Source organism: Xyrauchen texanus, chromosome 29 (assembly GCF_025860055.1).
Source record: "Xyrauchen texanus isolate HMW12.3.18 chromosome 29, RBS_HiC_50CHRs, whole genome shotgun sequence".
Classification (NCBI taxonomy): domain Eukaryota; kingdom Metazoa; phylum Chordata; class Actinopteri; order Cypriniformes; family Catostomidae; genus Xyrauchen; species Xyrauchen texanus.
In genome coordinates, this window is record NC_068304.1 from 29,473,129 (window position 1) to 29,490,197 (window position 17,069).

Here is a 17,069-nt window from a genome sequence, read left to right on the forward strand (position 1 = left end):
CCACAGGAATAAACAATGCTGCTCTTTTGCTCGGTTCTGGTCTCAAAATGATCTTTGTAGGGTAGGGTTTAGGAATGAGGGGGCGTGGCTAATTCAACGGCTCAGTCAAGTGAAAGCTTCAGAACGCAAAAATTGCTTGCAGCACCTTTAAACGATTAAGGGTTGTCAGACAGGACGTCTTCTTGCGTTAAAACACGTAATATAGGTTGAGAGTGGATAGTTGAGAGCAAGGTCCAAATAATTGACTATACTTGTCTAAAAGCTGTTTAACTTGAGAAACTAAACATAGCTAAGGGCTGCACTGATGCATTCACAAGATCTAAAAGCATCCTATAAATCACATAATTTAATCAGTAATGCAAAGCTTTTAAAAAGTATAATTTTATATGTTCTTCAAATTAAGAAATACAAATTAAGAAAAAAAAAAAAGTATTCTGCTGGGTTGTAACAACTTTCGCTACTTTCGACACTGTGGAAATGGGTAAACTAAAACCAAGACACATTGCACTATGAATAAGAGTGATCATTGTATTCTGGATTAGACATTTCATTTATAAACTTTCAGATTTATCAATTGCTGGATTCTCTATGAAAGAGAAAGTGAAAGTGAGAGAGAGAGAGAGAGAGAGAGAGAGAGAGAGAGAGAGAGAGAGAGAGAGAGATATTAATAGCATTCTATAACCAGCAGGTGGCACACTACATAAAGTAATTTTGCTGTGCCACATTATTTGTTCCCATGAGTCCATTTCAAGTCAGCTGTGATTCTATGAATATAAAGATGGCACTAGGATATGCAGAAGATGACAAATGATTATTAGGAACATAAATAATCTCAGCTGAAATACACTTGTTTACAAACATCTAACATTTAACTAAATACTGATGAAAAAGAGCTTTACTGTAAAAAAAAAAGGCCACCCCTCCTCTCTACAAACTGAAATAACACATCCGGGCAAGTATAAGAAACTTTCAGTCAAGAGACAGTTATGTGTTTACAAAATTAAGACTTTCTAAAATGGACATGAATAATTGCAGAGCAAATTATATACCACATACATTCAAATTAAATCATTTACCTATCAAGATTAAAGTTTAAAAAGTTCTCAAGTTTGCTTGTCATTTTATGGGTCAACTTATTTCTGATCTGTGGAAAAAGCTCTATATTAGCTCTGGATTGCTATGATATATTACAGAAAGTTTCAGTGACTATGTATCTGTCTGTATCAACTTGTATCACAGTTTACAGCTGGTTTTACAGTATCATATTACAGTGGGGTTGCATGCTCAGATAATCAGTCAGAGCATGTTGTCTTTGGGTTGGATTATTTAAAGTAGCAGCTTGGTCATTTGAAGCTAGTGTTGGTGGCTCTGACTCGAGGGTAAACCTTCATAGCCTCACATTCCATCCTGTCTCAATGGCTATGTGCTGTGCTGTTAGACAGGAATAATCTGGTTCTGGAAAAGGGGCTGGAGGAAAAGTCCCAGGGTGCCCACCACACACACAATCACAAAGATCCACAGAAACAATCGGTCCACCACCATGGCAACATACTTCCAGTCTTCAATGACCTAAAGAGGAAGATGAATTGCAGAGATCATCAAAATGTGTTTATTTTTCTTCAAAATATTTTTTTTCTTACTTTAGGGGTGTTTGGACAAAATACAATAATAACCAGGCATGTTCTTGACAGGATTCATGAGATTTGACCGGCTAGCAGGCCAATAATGGACATCTGGATTTTGTATTATTTTTAATGGATTTATCTAAAAACAAAATGAAAATTCTCTGGGAGAATGGGTTTGAACACAGTATAAACAATTTTCTGTTTAACAAGTGCTGAGCAACAGCTATTGACCATGTACCATCTTTCGAACTGCTGTCCACTGCACTTTTTATAGCCAGCCATTAATCAGAACTGCTCCATCTCCTCCAACATTGATTTAAGGAAATGATCAATAGTCTTACAATGTGATTTGGCTAAGTGTAAATGTAACCTCCTCTTTATCTCACCTATTTCCCAATTGTGCGATCTACTGGAACAAATGCTAAATGTTTTTGTTAAATTTAGATTTACATATACATATACAGTTGCTAATAACAATAAGGTTCAGTTAATATCTTACTAGATTACTAGATACAGAAATATAAGGACGATCTTATTCCACATCTTAATGTTCATGGTTAAAAGCATTTTGGATTGTTATTTACAGGTGAAACCATAAAAGTTATCTAAGCCTTCGTGCCATTAATCGACACAGGATTTTTTAGGATGGCTTGAAACTATTTTAAATGTGTGTTCACATAGGCCAGATTCCAAGTCATTAATTAAGCCAACACTTGGATTGTACTGGTCTATGGTGATTCAGCTTTGATATCCAGTTTAATATCTGGGAACTTTGCCTAAAGTACACTGTAAAAATGTAAATAAACTTTCAGTTCTCTAAGGTCACATCCACACTAAAGTTTGGAATCTCCATTTTATATTTAAATAACTTTTTCAGGTTACATAAAATTCAAGCATCGCTGACAGCATTTGTGGCATAATGTTGACTACCACAAAAATGATTTCGAATTGTCGAATTTTCTATTTTAAAAATATCTGGGTAACAGTGAGGCACTTACAATGAAAGTGAATGGGGCCAATCTATAAACGTGCTGTTTCAACAGTATAACCACTAGATGTAAATAATATGTGTTTATATTAGTGTTTATTTCCAATTTTACAACTTTGTTGTAAACCAACGTAATACCGTAAAGCCCTAAAATGACTGTAAAAATATTAATTTAAACAACTTTACAACTCAAATATTACAAAAATATTTTAACAGAAAAATATAAAATTATAAAAGTGCTTTTATAAAATTACAAGCGTTATATTTCTACCTATAAGCCCTCCAAAAATGTACCACATTCACTTCTATTGTAAGTGCCTCACTGTAAAAAAGAAAAGTAGAGAAGAGTAATTTCTTTAATATTGAAAGGAATACAAGTTTATACAACTGGAAATGTTCTTGTCAATATATTATTTTAGCGTCATCATTTTGCAAAGTATGCAGATTTTGAGAGTTTTTGGAAAGTATCTGTTTTTGGTGAAGAAAACGCTATTCTAGTGATGAAGAGCTGCATGAACGTAGTAAAATCAATGTGTTTTCAAATGAAAACAGATTAGTGTGGATGTGGCTTTGCTCTTAAAATCCTGCAAGAACTAAAAACTGTCAATGGTTACTTCAGTAACCTCATCATTATGGAAAGGCTTTGAGGCTCTTGAAAGTATATAATTTGGATATTTGACGCACCTTTAAAGGGTGTCAGGCATTCTGTCTGAATGGCATTTGAGGAACTCCACATGGTGCCTCAAGTCATTTTTACAGTGATAAAGCAGATGTATCATGATTTCACTCACACTTTGGTCATCGTCGTTCCCCATCATGTGATCGGCTACATAGCAAACCCCATCCACAGCCTCCTGAATATCAGCACCCCAGTCTGAGGCCCCCCTGCACCCCCTCGGGTCCTGAGTAGAGTTGTGGCCATTGGGCAGGAATTCTTTGGGCCGGAAATCTCTTTTCCGAGAGCCATAGCTGAAGTTGAGAGGTGCTCCTCTGTTGTAACAGTGTCCTGGTGACGAGAGAGCTGACGATGCAGCCAGCAGTACAGAGGCAGAGTTAGATAATGTGGATTTGCGAGGAGCTGCGTAACCAAGGCCCAACAGTGACCTGGGGTCATGCAAACGCCTTTTCTGTCGCAATCGCTGTCGAGCCGAGTTCCCTTGAGGCTTCTGCATGAAAAGCAATGCTGGAAGTTTGACCAAGAAGACCAGTTTCACCCAAGCTGGCATGGTGTGTGTACTGGGAGAGCGATGGTGCACGTTGAGCACACACACACTTGTGATGATGGAAAATGTTACCAACACCATGGTAAACATCAGGTACTTTCCAATCAGGGGTACATCCAAGGAAGTAGGCGGCACAATCTTTGAAATCAGAAGGAGGAAGACAGTGAGTGCAAGCAGAACAGAAATACATAGAGTCATCTTCTCGCCACAGTCTGAAGGCAGGTAGAAGACCAGGATGGCCAGTGAAGTGATGAGCACGCAGGGGATGATGAGATTTATGGTGTAGAAGAGCGGTTTGCGTTTGATTATAAAGTCATATGTCAAGTCAACATAAGTCGGGTCAAGAGGGTTGACCGTCCTCCTCCCAGGAAGAGCTAAGATGTCCCATTCACCACTGGGAGTGAAGTCATCCATGCTGGCCACTTCCGATTTTAACACAAGGTCAATCTCAGTGTGATCGTACGTCCAGGAGCGAAACTTAAGCGTGCAGTTCTGTTGGTCAAAGGGGAAGTGTTTGACCTCAATCTTACAGGCACTCTTATATATGGCAGGGGGGAGCCAGGCAATACTTCCATTAAAGAGAACAACAGCATTGGTGAAGACTGTAACCTCATATGTGCCATCAGCGCTATGGAGTAGATAAAATATTCCATGTCACTTTGACTGCAATGGCATTTCAAGCTATATGTGCCAACAGTGAACCCTCATGTTCAGGCCAAATTATTGGCCATTTAAAAAAAACACATAACATTTAAGTATCTTGTTGAGACTTCATGACTTTACTGAATCTTATGAGAATGGATTATAAACAAAACCTGATAGTACACTTCAGCTGTACTATTAATTTTCACATGCTCTCTGATTCTCTGACTGGGGTACACAATGTACATTGTAAAAATGTTTCATCAGTTAACCACATTTTAAAAGTGGCAACCTCCAATTGTGACCTCATGAAGCTATTTCTACCTAAGCCAACCCTTAAAATTAGTATTGTTGGTGCAATCTAATGTATTCAGGTCTATTCAGTGATGTTAAATTATATTTTTGACTTGAATCAAACAAAACTAGTTCATTTTAATATTTCTACATGAAGCACATGATGCATGTGAAAGCTACGGCAGCTGATTTGGTGCCTTTCTGCCTAATCAATGAATGGCTTAACCAACAGTGTTTTTTGTATGAATGGACCTCTCAAGGAAACTGGTCTCAGAAAGGCAAGTATTTTCATCCTACCTCCACATACACCCTCTAAACGCAGCATTTTCCAGCTTTCAGAAGTTAACATGTTTTGTTGTTTTTGTGTGGTTTTCAAAGTTCAGTGTTAAAAAATGCTTCATTTGGTAACGTCTATCATCTAGCTTAATTCATTCAATAATATATATTTTTAGTCAGACTATATTTAAATGACAAATTAGTTTACATCAACAAAAGTTATTTTTATGTGTAGATCACAGATCATTGTAAAACCATTTGCAGGTTATCACATTTTCAGTTTAGAGATTGTATACATTTTCATTTATTGCATTTTTCAAACTGACCCCCAAACAGAAACAATGTTAATAGAATAGATATTTTCTGAAAGTCACATTTCTGAAAATTGCATGTCTACTTTGTCTATAAACAGAGCGAAAGCTACAATAAAAAGGTCAGGGAAAATAAGAGGTTCATTTCAAAAGTACCATTGTAATTTTTACACGTACATCATATTATTTGTTTTATTTATAAATTTGCACACACAAATTAAACAAAAGCAGATAAAATTTAAAAAAAAAAAACTATAAAAAAATATCACCACCACTTCAATCACAGCATGCCCTGTCTGGGTTACTCTTATCAACATATTGTAATACATGCATTTCACTTCACTAACTTGTTGTACAGCACAATATCAGGCAGCCAAATGTGTCTGGAGGGGATCCGGAGCTTGTCAATCCCCTCATACTTGGCTGGATCCCATGATAGACGATAATCATTCCAGTTCTGCAGATAAAATTGCAATTGTCTTTTCATTTCAAATATGAGCTTTCCTGCGGTCAGACTACCCACAATTACACACTTTGTTAGCAGTCTAATGAATGGAAGTGAGTGGCACTGACTAATGGAGAGGACCTTAACTGTGTAATAATTGGAATGTGATGGTCGTTCACGCTTACCTGAGTGAGCCAGACGTTTGTCGTCATGATCTGTTCTCTTTCATTCTGGAAGCAATGCAAAACGCACACACAAACACTCAGGTAAGTTTGCAATGCACATCGATTTTTAAGAATGAGATTGTAGACATTTTCAAATTATAGAGAACAGTTTTTAAGCAACACCAGGACATATTAATTAGTAGTAAGGTATTTAAAGACTTTACAATAAAATGCAACCTGCCATGCAACAAATTGATAACTGAAAAGGAAATTAAGATGGTAAATAGGGAACTCATTCTGTAGACTCATTATATCATTTTACTTAAACATTGAAATGTACTTGTCTATGGCACTTTTAAGTATTACAAACCGAATAGCACAATATTTTGTTTTATGTTACATTGATTAGATTTATTAATTATTCCTTATAAAATGCATGTTAATATACTGTAAATTGTTACAAACAATAAAAAAATACATAAATGTAAGCATTAGTATTAGTATAGTACCTATACTTTTGTAAGGTTTTTTCCAATGTTAAAAAACAACTAATGGTGAGGTGGGGGTGGGACTATCTGTCAATCGACCAGTGGCAGACAAGGGAGTGTTTTGAAAACAACCATTATTTTTGGGGGTCAATTAAGTGACAGTATTGGCACAGAAATGACACACTTCAACTTTATGTACTGTATATATACAAGTTTTGCATACTCAGTTCAGGTTTGCCAAAAGATGGTTGTGAAAAACAATTTTACAGCAGTGTTCTTCTGTGGACACCAAGATGTGCAGTATGACCATCTATGTATTAGCAGAGGGGCTCTGAACACTATTACAGTGGCATGTTTATGACAGTCTTAAAGGGCCAATTCAAGGACCAGTCTGAATTCTAATTTTTGTTCTGATTAATAGCGCTTGTGCAAGATGAACTCCACTGTGTCCATCTAAATGTAATTATTTGGTTATGAAAAGCCAACATTGATCTTAGAACAGAAATTTGTATGCTTACATTTTATTCGTATCAGCAGAAACAGATCTGTGTGTCAGTATATTGTTAGGATGATTCTCAGAATGACTGATGAACTTACAAACACAATATGGCATTTCAAGAGAGATATTCAATATTACTGTGGTCTGAAAAGTGACCTTTATTTATCACACATAGTTATTTCTAGTGTCTAGTTTCAAATGAAAATGAAAATGTTGATCTTTATCTGCTGTAGTCAAGTCACTAGATCTCAAATCTGAGTCATTTCTGAAGTCCTCACAGCTCAAGTCCGAGTCCAAGTAACCAATATCATGTTCGAGACGAGTCCAATTCGAATCCCCAATAATTACATACAAGTCCGAGTTACAGAACCTTGTCTATGTCGAAAAGTATTTAAAAAATCAAAATGCTGTTGTCATTTTAAGTTTAGTGACACTCAACACACACAAATTCAAAATGTTTAACTGTACAATCCATTTACATTTATGCATTTGGCAGATGCTTTTATCCAAAAGCCACCATTGTGTCCTTGAGCAAGGCACTTAACTCCAGGTTGCTCCAGGGGGATTGTCCCTGTAATAAGTGCACTGTAAGTCGCTTTGGATAAAAGCGTCTGCCAAATGCATAAATGTATATGTAAATGTAAATGCTGATTAACAGTTATGTGCTTTAGCCCACTACACCACCATTTCCAATACACAAAATCAAACTGGATGAATCAGTGAATGAATCTGAACAAATCTATTTGGTGAATGAATTAAACTAATGAGTAATCATACACTAGTACACATGGGATGAATCAAAATCCTTACTACTATTTGTTAGGCTCTTTTAAAATGTGTATTAATTTGGAAATCGAGGTAATGAATACACAGTTAGTCAGGCTCTTGAGTGGAGTCGATTTCCCTGAGTGGAATTGACTCAATCCTTTTGAGTGGACTCTCAATTCCCTACACCTTGGTATCGAATAATCTATTCTTTTTGGGATTGACTCCCGGCCCTATTTGATTTTGTATTCTGTCGCATTCAGCTCTCATGTTCTCCCACTGACTAAAAAAAATGTCAGCAATCAAAATACGTTAAGAAAAAATGGGACACAATTGCATCTCTTATTTTTTTTTACATTTTATTACAAAAAAACCCGGAATGGTCCCATATCTCACCTTTCTGTTTTTATTTTTTACAAAATCACTTTAACCAAAACTAACAACATGAGGCACTGGCATGTTGATGAAATGTTAAAGTTGTCTGGCTAGCTAGTGAACGTTATTGTATTGGCTGAATTAGCTTTAAAGTTGCTGTAAGCAATTTTAGCCATTCTGTAACCTCCACAAGCTGAGCCGTTGAATTAGCTTGCCCCTCTTTCCAAAACCCAACACTTTAACAAGTTAACAGTTGTAACAAGTCCTCTCCGCTAAGTCATAATGGCACTCAATACTTGAGTCCAAGTCCAAGTCATTAGTGTTTAAGTCTGAGATGAGTCACGAGTTATGAATATTGCAACCAAATTCCAGCAGGTACAGGTCCATTGACAAAATAGTTTCAACTCACCACGCTGATTAGCTGGGCCAGAGAAACCTGTAGGAGAACCGTAACTCTCTCTGTCCTGTTCAAAGCTGGCCTGATAAGCTTATTATAGCGTTCCTTACCAAGAAGCCAATTCATTAAGCGCTCCTCTGAGTCTGCACTGACCCCACCTGCAGATGTGCAAAACAGTTTATATCAGTAAGACTACAGTCATTATTATCTGAATCAAAGAGCCAACTTCAGTAATTTGTTTTGTTTCTCATCAAGATGGGGACAATATTCTGGTATATTGAACTATGATATTCACTGGAAGGAATTTGTTGTTCATTACTAATAGCCTAATATGTAAATCTTAAATACTGTAGGTACATAACCTTTAACGAGGAGGGATTTATCTGTCAGTTCCTTGCTGACAGCTTAAGTTTCAAATTTTCATAGTTTTAAAGATATCAACCATTCCTTCTCTGAGTTAATTGTACAAGCATTGCCCATAGTTTATTACCCTCCAAGAAGACTTGTTGCTGAGTCAGCTTTAATTGTGATTAATTAATATTAATGAGCACTGATCTGTGTTAATTAGAGACACACAGAACTACACTGTAAGCACTCCCTCTGTAAAGCTGATTGAAGATATACAGGGCCTAAGAAATTAACACCAAACCAAAAGGAATAAACAGAGAGTGTAGAAATTTGGCACAGACTTGACTCAAGAAGATGGTATGTCGCACCAGCAGATACTGTACGCAACATGAAACACTTCAACTGAATAAGCCCAGTAGTTATCACTTGTGAACGAAGACTTGACATAGAATTGAGTGGCTGATAACACAAGTAGATGCACAATCACAAGCCCTTCACTAGCGACTACACTGAGCTTTGATGTAAGATGCAGTAAGTCCATGCACCATTTACTCATCAACTATGCAACATCTACTATAATATAATGAAATACTAGCGAATTGCTGCTTGCAACAAAAAATTATAATAATAATAAAATTACAATAATAATACATCACAACTTTTGAATTAAAAAATGGGACAAAAAAACTGATCATTGGCGGTCATGCACTGATGACAGGGTGACTAGCTGTCTGTAATTGAAAATGGGAGTGAATTGATTCTTGCATGTTCCCAAATAAAGAAACAAGCAAGTAAAATTTCATTGCAGTATGTAAATACAGATACATGTAAGTGCAGCATAGTTCTAGCGGGAAGACTAGCAGCTCTACATCGCACCATTGGCTGGGTAATTCCACATGTAAGCCATTGCTTTGTAAGTCTGCTCACAATCTACCACATTGCTGTTTCAGTGTGCCAACACGGCATCCTCCACCACCCCACCACCAACAGTTCAGTCCCGTCCTGCACGGGGGTAGACTCCTCGCCCCTGCCTCCTATCTCCGGCAGGATATAACGGTTCCGAGTACAACTTCTTCGGACCACCAGACGGGGCCTACGCCAAAGAGAGACATTACTTTTCTGTTTTATATTCATCAAATAAATGTCATCTTAAATTTCACTCAAGTTTGCAAGTCTTCCTGATAGAAATGTTATGCTGGTCATACTATAGTGACCTAATTGGGACCAATTACTTATTTCTAGCTTTTAATTTTTGCCCAGAGTCACCTTGAATCATGACTTAAAGTCAGATGGGAAAGCCCACTGTTCAATTAACAGTGGTCTCTGGTTAGGAAGAGAACTTTACCCAGCTCCCTGAAGCAGATGGTGCACAGTCAACATACTGGGAGATACCTGTCAAACTCTATTCTCCTTACCAGGAGGTGAAGGACAGCACAGGGTGAAAGAGGGTGATACTAACGACTGTTTCATCTTCCCATAAGCAACCACAGGGCACTGTCATGGGAGCTGCCAGATGTTTTACACAGCTTTATTATGTAACAACTGAAAATAATACTAAGTTTAGACTATAGGTGACAGTAATAACACTGAATGATTGATTGACTTATCATAGTGTGCTCAGATTACAGAATAAAATTTTGCAAATATCAACAGTTCAGACCAAGGCTGAAACAACATTTTCATGATTAGGGACAGTGGTTGGGTGGAAGACAAATTCCTATAATTATAGGAATTATAAGGCTCAATGTTAAACCAGACATCAAACCACACATTCTTTGTGGTTCCTTTCAAAAAGCAGATAGTGTCATCATCGGCCCACTATAAGAATGATTAAGTGTTTTGTTGACCACAGGCTGTCTTGTGCTTTAGAATATGGACTGCAACAACGAAAAGACATGGCCTCAAATGGCCAGTGAACAGAGAATGGACAAAAGTCTGAGGTGTGATGAATGAATGGCCCTCACTCTCTTATGCATCAGTGCCTCCGTAGTTGATGTCAATGACATTTTACATTTTTCAGTTCTAAAGGTTATGTAACGCATCCAGTCAAATAAAAAGAGAAGATTATTTAATTTGTAAGTCGTCTAGATAGAAGCCTTTGGTTAGGTGACATTTATCAACGGTTTACGTTCTAATACTGGACTCCGCGGTAGTTTTAAGTTGATTGAAACCTTTACACACTTGGTTTAAAGGGAGTATAACTATACTATATGGGTATACAAATTGGACTAAGAACAGTCAACGCTTGGTGTGGATGCAAAATTAAGTCTGAAACGCTCCAATAAGCTTTGACTGCCAAACAGATGTAAGGGACCATCTGAAAAATCCACCCACTACGCTAAAACATAGGACATGTCAACAATTGACGTGCATATCATACTTACAAAAACGAAACAAACCAAAAAAAAAAAACTGTAAAATACATTTTTACATTGCGAATGTTGTAGTAACTTCCCAGAGGATAGACAGACTTACTACAGGTGAGATTATTACAATATGATCAATTAAATGAGTACAGTAGTCAATTATTTTAGAACAAAATCACTAAAATTCACCAAAATTACATTTTCTCATTTTAAATGTTGTAGTAAATTCCTGGAGGATAGATGGACTTACTAAAGGTGAGATATTGTTATAAATGCTGTAATTATGAGTACAGTAATTAATTATTTTAGAAAAAATAGAAGTTGTGCATTTCCACCTCCAACCACATAATTATTGTGCTAGTGTCTTCTTTTCCCCTATGAATTTATACTCTGCCTGTTATTTAGCTTTTTGCTAGATCATCATGTGTTAGATCATCTGCTTCCTGGCTGTTCCTGTTACTTGTTCAGGGAGTTTAGGATGTTCCTTGTGTGTCTCTGAATTAAGGCTTTTTTCATCTGGTTTTCTGCCTCCCTTCCTGTTGCGACCAATGCTACTTTATGTTTTTCTTGCCCTGATTTATTTTATTTGCCCTCTGATTGGACTTTCACTATAAGAATCAGTTCTGTTCTCCCTGCTGTACCCATGAATGGCTGGACAGTGAGAGCCCAGAAAAGAAGCATACAATGAAATTATTACTTTAAATAAAACTTGATGCAAGTGGTCCTGACTGAAACAACCATTGAATAAAACCATAATATCCCTCAAAATCTACAATGGCACTCAAAGCCAGTTAATTAGCAACAACTTATTCGGTTATTTACTCAAATAAAATGAAAAACATTGCAAATTCTTTAAATAAGTTCCCAAATTAATTTAAAATAGTCTTACAGAAGGAATAAAAAAATAGAATAATAGCAATAAACTTTTTTGGTGGAAAATTTCTTATGAAAAATTTGAAAATTTGTTAATGGAGATGTAGTGAATATACATAGTTTAGATAACAATTTATGACAGGATTAACATTACAATTTGGGGATCATTATAAAAGAGTTTTTGAAATGTTTTATGTTTTATGTATTTTGTTCTTATTGGTTCCTTGACATGTGACTGTCTTGTGACCCTCTTGTTCCACCATGTTTATTAGTCCTGTCTTAACATTGGTCTATGTTTATGAGTCTTGTTATCAGTTCTGTTTATCAATGTTCTTGTTTCATTGCCTTGTTATCATGTTCATTAGTTTAGTCTTGTCATTGTCTCTGTCATGTGGTTACCCATGTTAATGTATTTAAGCACTCATGTTTGCCATTGTCGTTTGTCGAGTATTGTTTTGGTGTAACGTTGTCAAGTCATTTATGTTTGTTAATTTGGATTTCACGTTGTTAATAAATACTGCACTTGTGTTCACTCATCATCATCTGTTCCTGTCTTCAGCCTGTCTCAACATTACAATTACTTTTATATCAGGTCTTTTCTCACTTCATAAAAAATGAAATATCTGAATAAACATCCAGTTGGAGAAATACTCATACAAACACAGTTTCCTTGCATTAAATTAGCAGGTAAATCTTCAACTGGATGTTGTCTTGTATTGTAGATAACAACTGCAGCTGAATATCACAAACATACAAAAGCTGGTGGTGGACTTTGAGGGAACTCGTGAGTCTGACTATCATTCAGGCAAAAGATGCAACAGTACATCAGAGCAGATGACTAAAATATATAAAGGAAATTATCAGATAGGATTAACTAGAAGCTCTCTTGCCATCAGTGATCAGACTTTATACCATCTCTCCTGTTAAGCCTATATTACAGGAAGCAGAAATGTATAGAATTGTTTCTAAAATAATTGATTTCTGTCCGCATATCCTCTGGGAAGTTACTACAACATTCTGAATGTGAAAATTGATTTTACAGCTTTTTGTTTTTCATGTATTACTTGCACGTCAATTGAATGCATGAGTGTTCATCTCCTATGTTTTACCGTAGTGGGTGGTGTTTTCGGACGGTCCCTTACATCTTAGGCAGTCAAAGCGTATTGGAACATTTCAGGCATAATTTTGCTATTTGCAGCCAAACCAAGCGTTGACTGAGTCCAATTTTTATGCTCATATGGTATTGTTATACTCCCTTTAAACCAAATGTGCTAATGACATATTTGTAAGATTGTCGACTGAAGGGAGCGCGGGTAAGAGAAACCGAATATCCAACGAATGTCGAACGTAAAACTAACTTTACCGCGGTATACGGGACAGCCCTGTGAAAACGGGACCCTGTTAAATAGCTCACAATCTCACAACAGTAATCAGGTTGTGTTACAGTTTCACGACGGCAAAAGGCATTTCTAAATTTCAACCTTAAACTTTGCTTTTTAATTTACAAGCAATGCATGAAAGATAAAATAATTGTAATGTCGTAATAGTTATTTCACTTACTTTGGATTAGAGTCAAAACGCAAACGAGTATGGTCAGTATCCGTTTCATGGTCGAGCTTGGGTTCTCCATATCCATGCGTCTTCTTCAGTCCCATAACGTCTCATACATCGCAGTACAAAACCAGCGATGCGTCTGACGCGAACTCAGTCCGCTTAGAAGAGGTAACGGCAGTGTTGTTAATTTAGTGGTGAGCGCTCGCACCTGACACCAAAGCCCGGCTCAGTCTCTCGTGCGAGCGAGCGTTAAAGCAGCGAAGTATCCGACTACCCCTCCTCTTCTACCGGCACACACACACTCACAGCCATGCGGTTCTTCTTCAACACTTCTGTTCCTCTGAGGATAGACCGGGCTAGTTGCGACTCTAAGATTTCACAGGGTAGGTTTATTTTTGAAAGTCCATTTCTGTATAAATAAGGTACAATTCTTAAAATGGAAGAAATATTTAATCTGCCACACGTTGACTGTGTCAACGTAATGGCGGGAAAATTGTCAAAATGGGAACCTGCCATTAAATAGTTTATTCAGAAAAATGTAAACAGTTAAACAATTATGAAGCACAACTCATTAAACTGCAAAAATGGAAACGATAACATACACAAATATAAAATCAAACCCATTGTCTTGAATAACAGAAATTTGTAATGAACTGTGCAGGCCTAGAACTCCAACATTCTTCTTCTCCCCATTTCTCCTCAATTTGGAATGCCCAATTCCCAATGTGCTCTAAGTCCTGGTGGTGTCATAGTAACTTGGGGGAAGAATCTCAGGCTATGTTCAAACTGCAGGCATATCAGATTTTTTCTCAATTCAGATCTTTTCAAGCAGACTTTCCCGCACTATTAATTGCAAGTGATCAAATCAGATTTGTGCATTCAGACATAACCAACCTATCTGCATGGGTTGCGTTGGATGATGCTTCAAAAACAGATGTGGGAAAAATGGATGTGCACCATCTCACTCTCCAAATAAGCACCCTGTCCAGTCGCATAAGAAGAACTCAGCTACGGAGGAGACTCGTAAATATTGTGATGTTACGTGCTGCAGTCATGGCCGACTTTGCTGTGCAGCAAGGGGTGCTGTGTTTTCCATAAAGTACATTGGCGTAATGAATACTTCCGCCATTTCCTTCACCGATTTTCAATGTAACCTTTTGGTTAAAATACATATTAGTTAACCCTTGCCTGAATGTATACCAGTGTGAATTTATTGTGTTCCATTGTTTACCCTATAACTATTATGAAAAATATGATAAGTAAATACCATATTATGGTTTTGCTACTCTTGAAATTCGGTATTGCCATATTGCTAATACAATACACTGTGAAGTTAATCTACACATGGATTGAAGATACATTTTTAAATAACAGTTACTGCCATCAGATAATTACAATTTTGATATTATAGTTACAAATTAGACATTTGTAGATGAAAACCAGTATACATACACCTGAGTGAGAGACCATGGAAAATGGAAAGAGAGAGAAAGGTTAGAGAGAGAGAGATGTCATTGAGAGTTGTGAGATTGGCCTGATGGATGGGCCATATGCCCAAGAGCAGATTCCAGAGAAAAGTGTGAGACAATGAAAAAGAGAGGAAGAGAATAGAGCTCCCGAGCAAACGTTACAACCTTCTTTTATCCTTTTCTTGACCATGTGACAAAAACTAGACCTGATACATTATAACTGACCAATCAGCAAACCCCCAATGTACTCAAGTTGTAACCATTTGCAGACCCCAAATACACAAACACCAGTAGAGCCAGTAGACTGAAAGATCACTATCAGCACCTTGTGAAATGGAAGAGATATTTTTTCATAAGGAATTTGGGATTGTAACACAAAAATATGTTCCTTTTTAAATTTTCAACCCTTCAACATGATTACTTTGAGGTTTCAATGGTGGACAGGAACCCAATTCTATGGGGCTGCTGATGCAACAGGCTGTGATTCACACCACATGAAAAGGTAAACACATCTGAACTGATGCTAAAATGTCAGATGGGAAATGCCACTTGTCAGTAAGCATTCTCTTTCTGTGTTCAGATCCCTAAACTGACTATTTCTGTCTAGTTGGGGCTCTTAAAAGAACTAAGAAGCATTGTTTGTTACAATGGAGGTCAAATACACATTTTTATTATGTTTTTCTTTCTTTTCGTTCTTTTTTTTTCTCTTTTACTTTTACTTCTCCGCCACAGATCAGAACCTGCATATCACCTTGTGTAATTTCTGCCAAATATCTCCTCTCCCTCTTTACTGTCTAATCAAGCCAACCCCTTCATTCAATCATGTACCCTTTATAAGCCAGATAGTTTACAGGGTCAGACTGCTGGGTCTTTAAGAACACCCCCAAGGTCTTGTTTGCTATAAATATTTAAGTGTTTGTAGAGTGCAGAGGGATTTAAACTATATATGTCCAGTCAACTCTGGCATCATCCAATCATAGAGATGCTGATTTATCTCTTCGCTACACCTTTAAGATTCATTATTGAATTAATGGTTCATTAATGAGCAAGTTTGAAGCTGGATTTGTGCAAACAATGCCAGTTTAATTTGTCTGCATATACTATGGGATAAATCTCTCTCTCTCTCTCTCTCTCTCTCTCTCTCTCTCTCTCTCTCTCTCTCTCTCTCTCTCTCTCTCTCTCTCTCTCTCTCTCTCACTGTTTCCATCTCTCACTCTCCCAAGTAATAATAAAGTCTTTTCAGACATTTGATAATAATACTCCAATCCACTTCACTGACATGAATTAAAGGGATAGATCACCCTAAAATAAAGACATGATCTAATAATTTACTCACCCTCATGCCATCCCAGATGTTGATGGCTTTCTGTCTTCTGCAGAACACAAATTATGATTTTTAGAAGAATATTTCAGCTCTGTAGGTCCATACAATGCAAGTGGATGGTGGCCAGAACTCTGAAGCTCCAAATATCACATAAATGCATAATAATAGTAATCCATAAGACTCCAGTGGTTTAATTAATGTCTTCTGTAGTGATCCAATTTGTTTTGGGAGAGAACAGACCAAAATATAAAAATATTTTTTCACTCTAAATCTTGACAGCAGTTTCCTTGGCGATCATGATTTCTAGCTCGATTAGACTTCCTAAAGCGCCATCTAGCTGGACATGTGTCAAGTACTAGGAAGTGTAATTGACCTTGAAGGCCAATCAGAGTATCATGATCGTGCCTAGAGGCTGCAATGGCAAGACGTACAGTGTAAATCTTGACTGATTGACTGTTAACTGTAGGCCAATGATATTTAATTAATGCTTTACTTGTCTACCACAATAATGTTATGCATTTTAATTATCTGAATTTTTTTTAATAATTATTTAAATATAACTATAATATAACTCATTGTGATTAATGGAATTAAATAATTGTGTACCATGTAAATTATTAGATAAAACAATTTAATCAATTGA

The 17,069-nt window shown here is 36.8% G+C and overlaps 1 protein-coding gene across 1 annotated transcript; it reads right to left on the bottom strand.

Annotated features, from left to right (window-relative positions):
* Nucleotides 1-1,434: 1,434 nt before the first annotated feature.
* Nucleotides 1,435-13,688, bottom strand: LOC127622969 (neuronal acetylcholine receptor subunit beta-4-like). Its single transcript, XM_052097184.1, has 6 exons — nucleotides 13,640-13,688; nucleotides 8,505-8,650; nucleotides 5,990-6,034; nucleotides 5,707-5,816; nucleotides 3,405-4,464; nucleotides 1,435-1,569 (listed from the first exon to the last, which is right to left on the bottom strand). The coding sequence occupies exons 1-6, from the start codon at nucleotides 13,686-13,688 to the stop codon at nucleotides 1,435-1,437; spliced, it is 1,545 nt and encodes a 514-aa protein (XP_051953144.1).
* Between the last annotated feature and the right edge of the window lie 3,381 nt (nucleotides 13,689-17,069).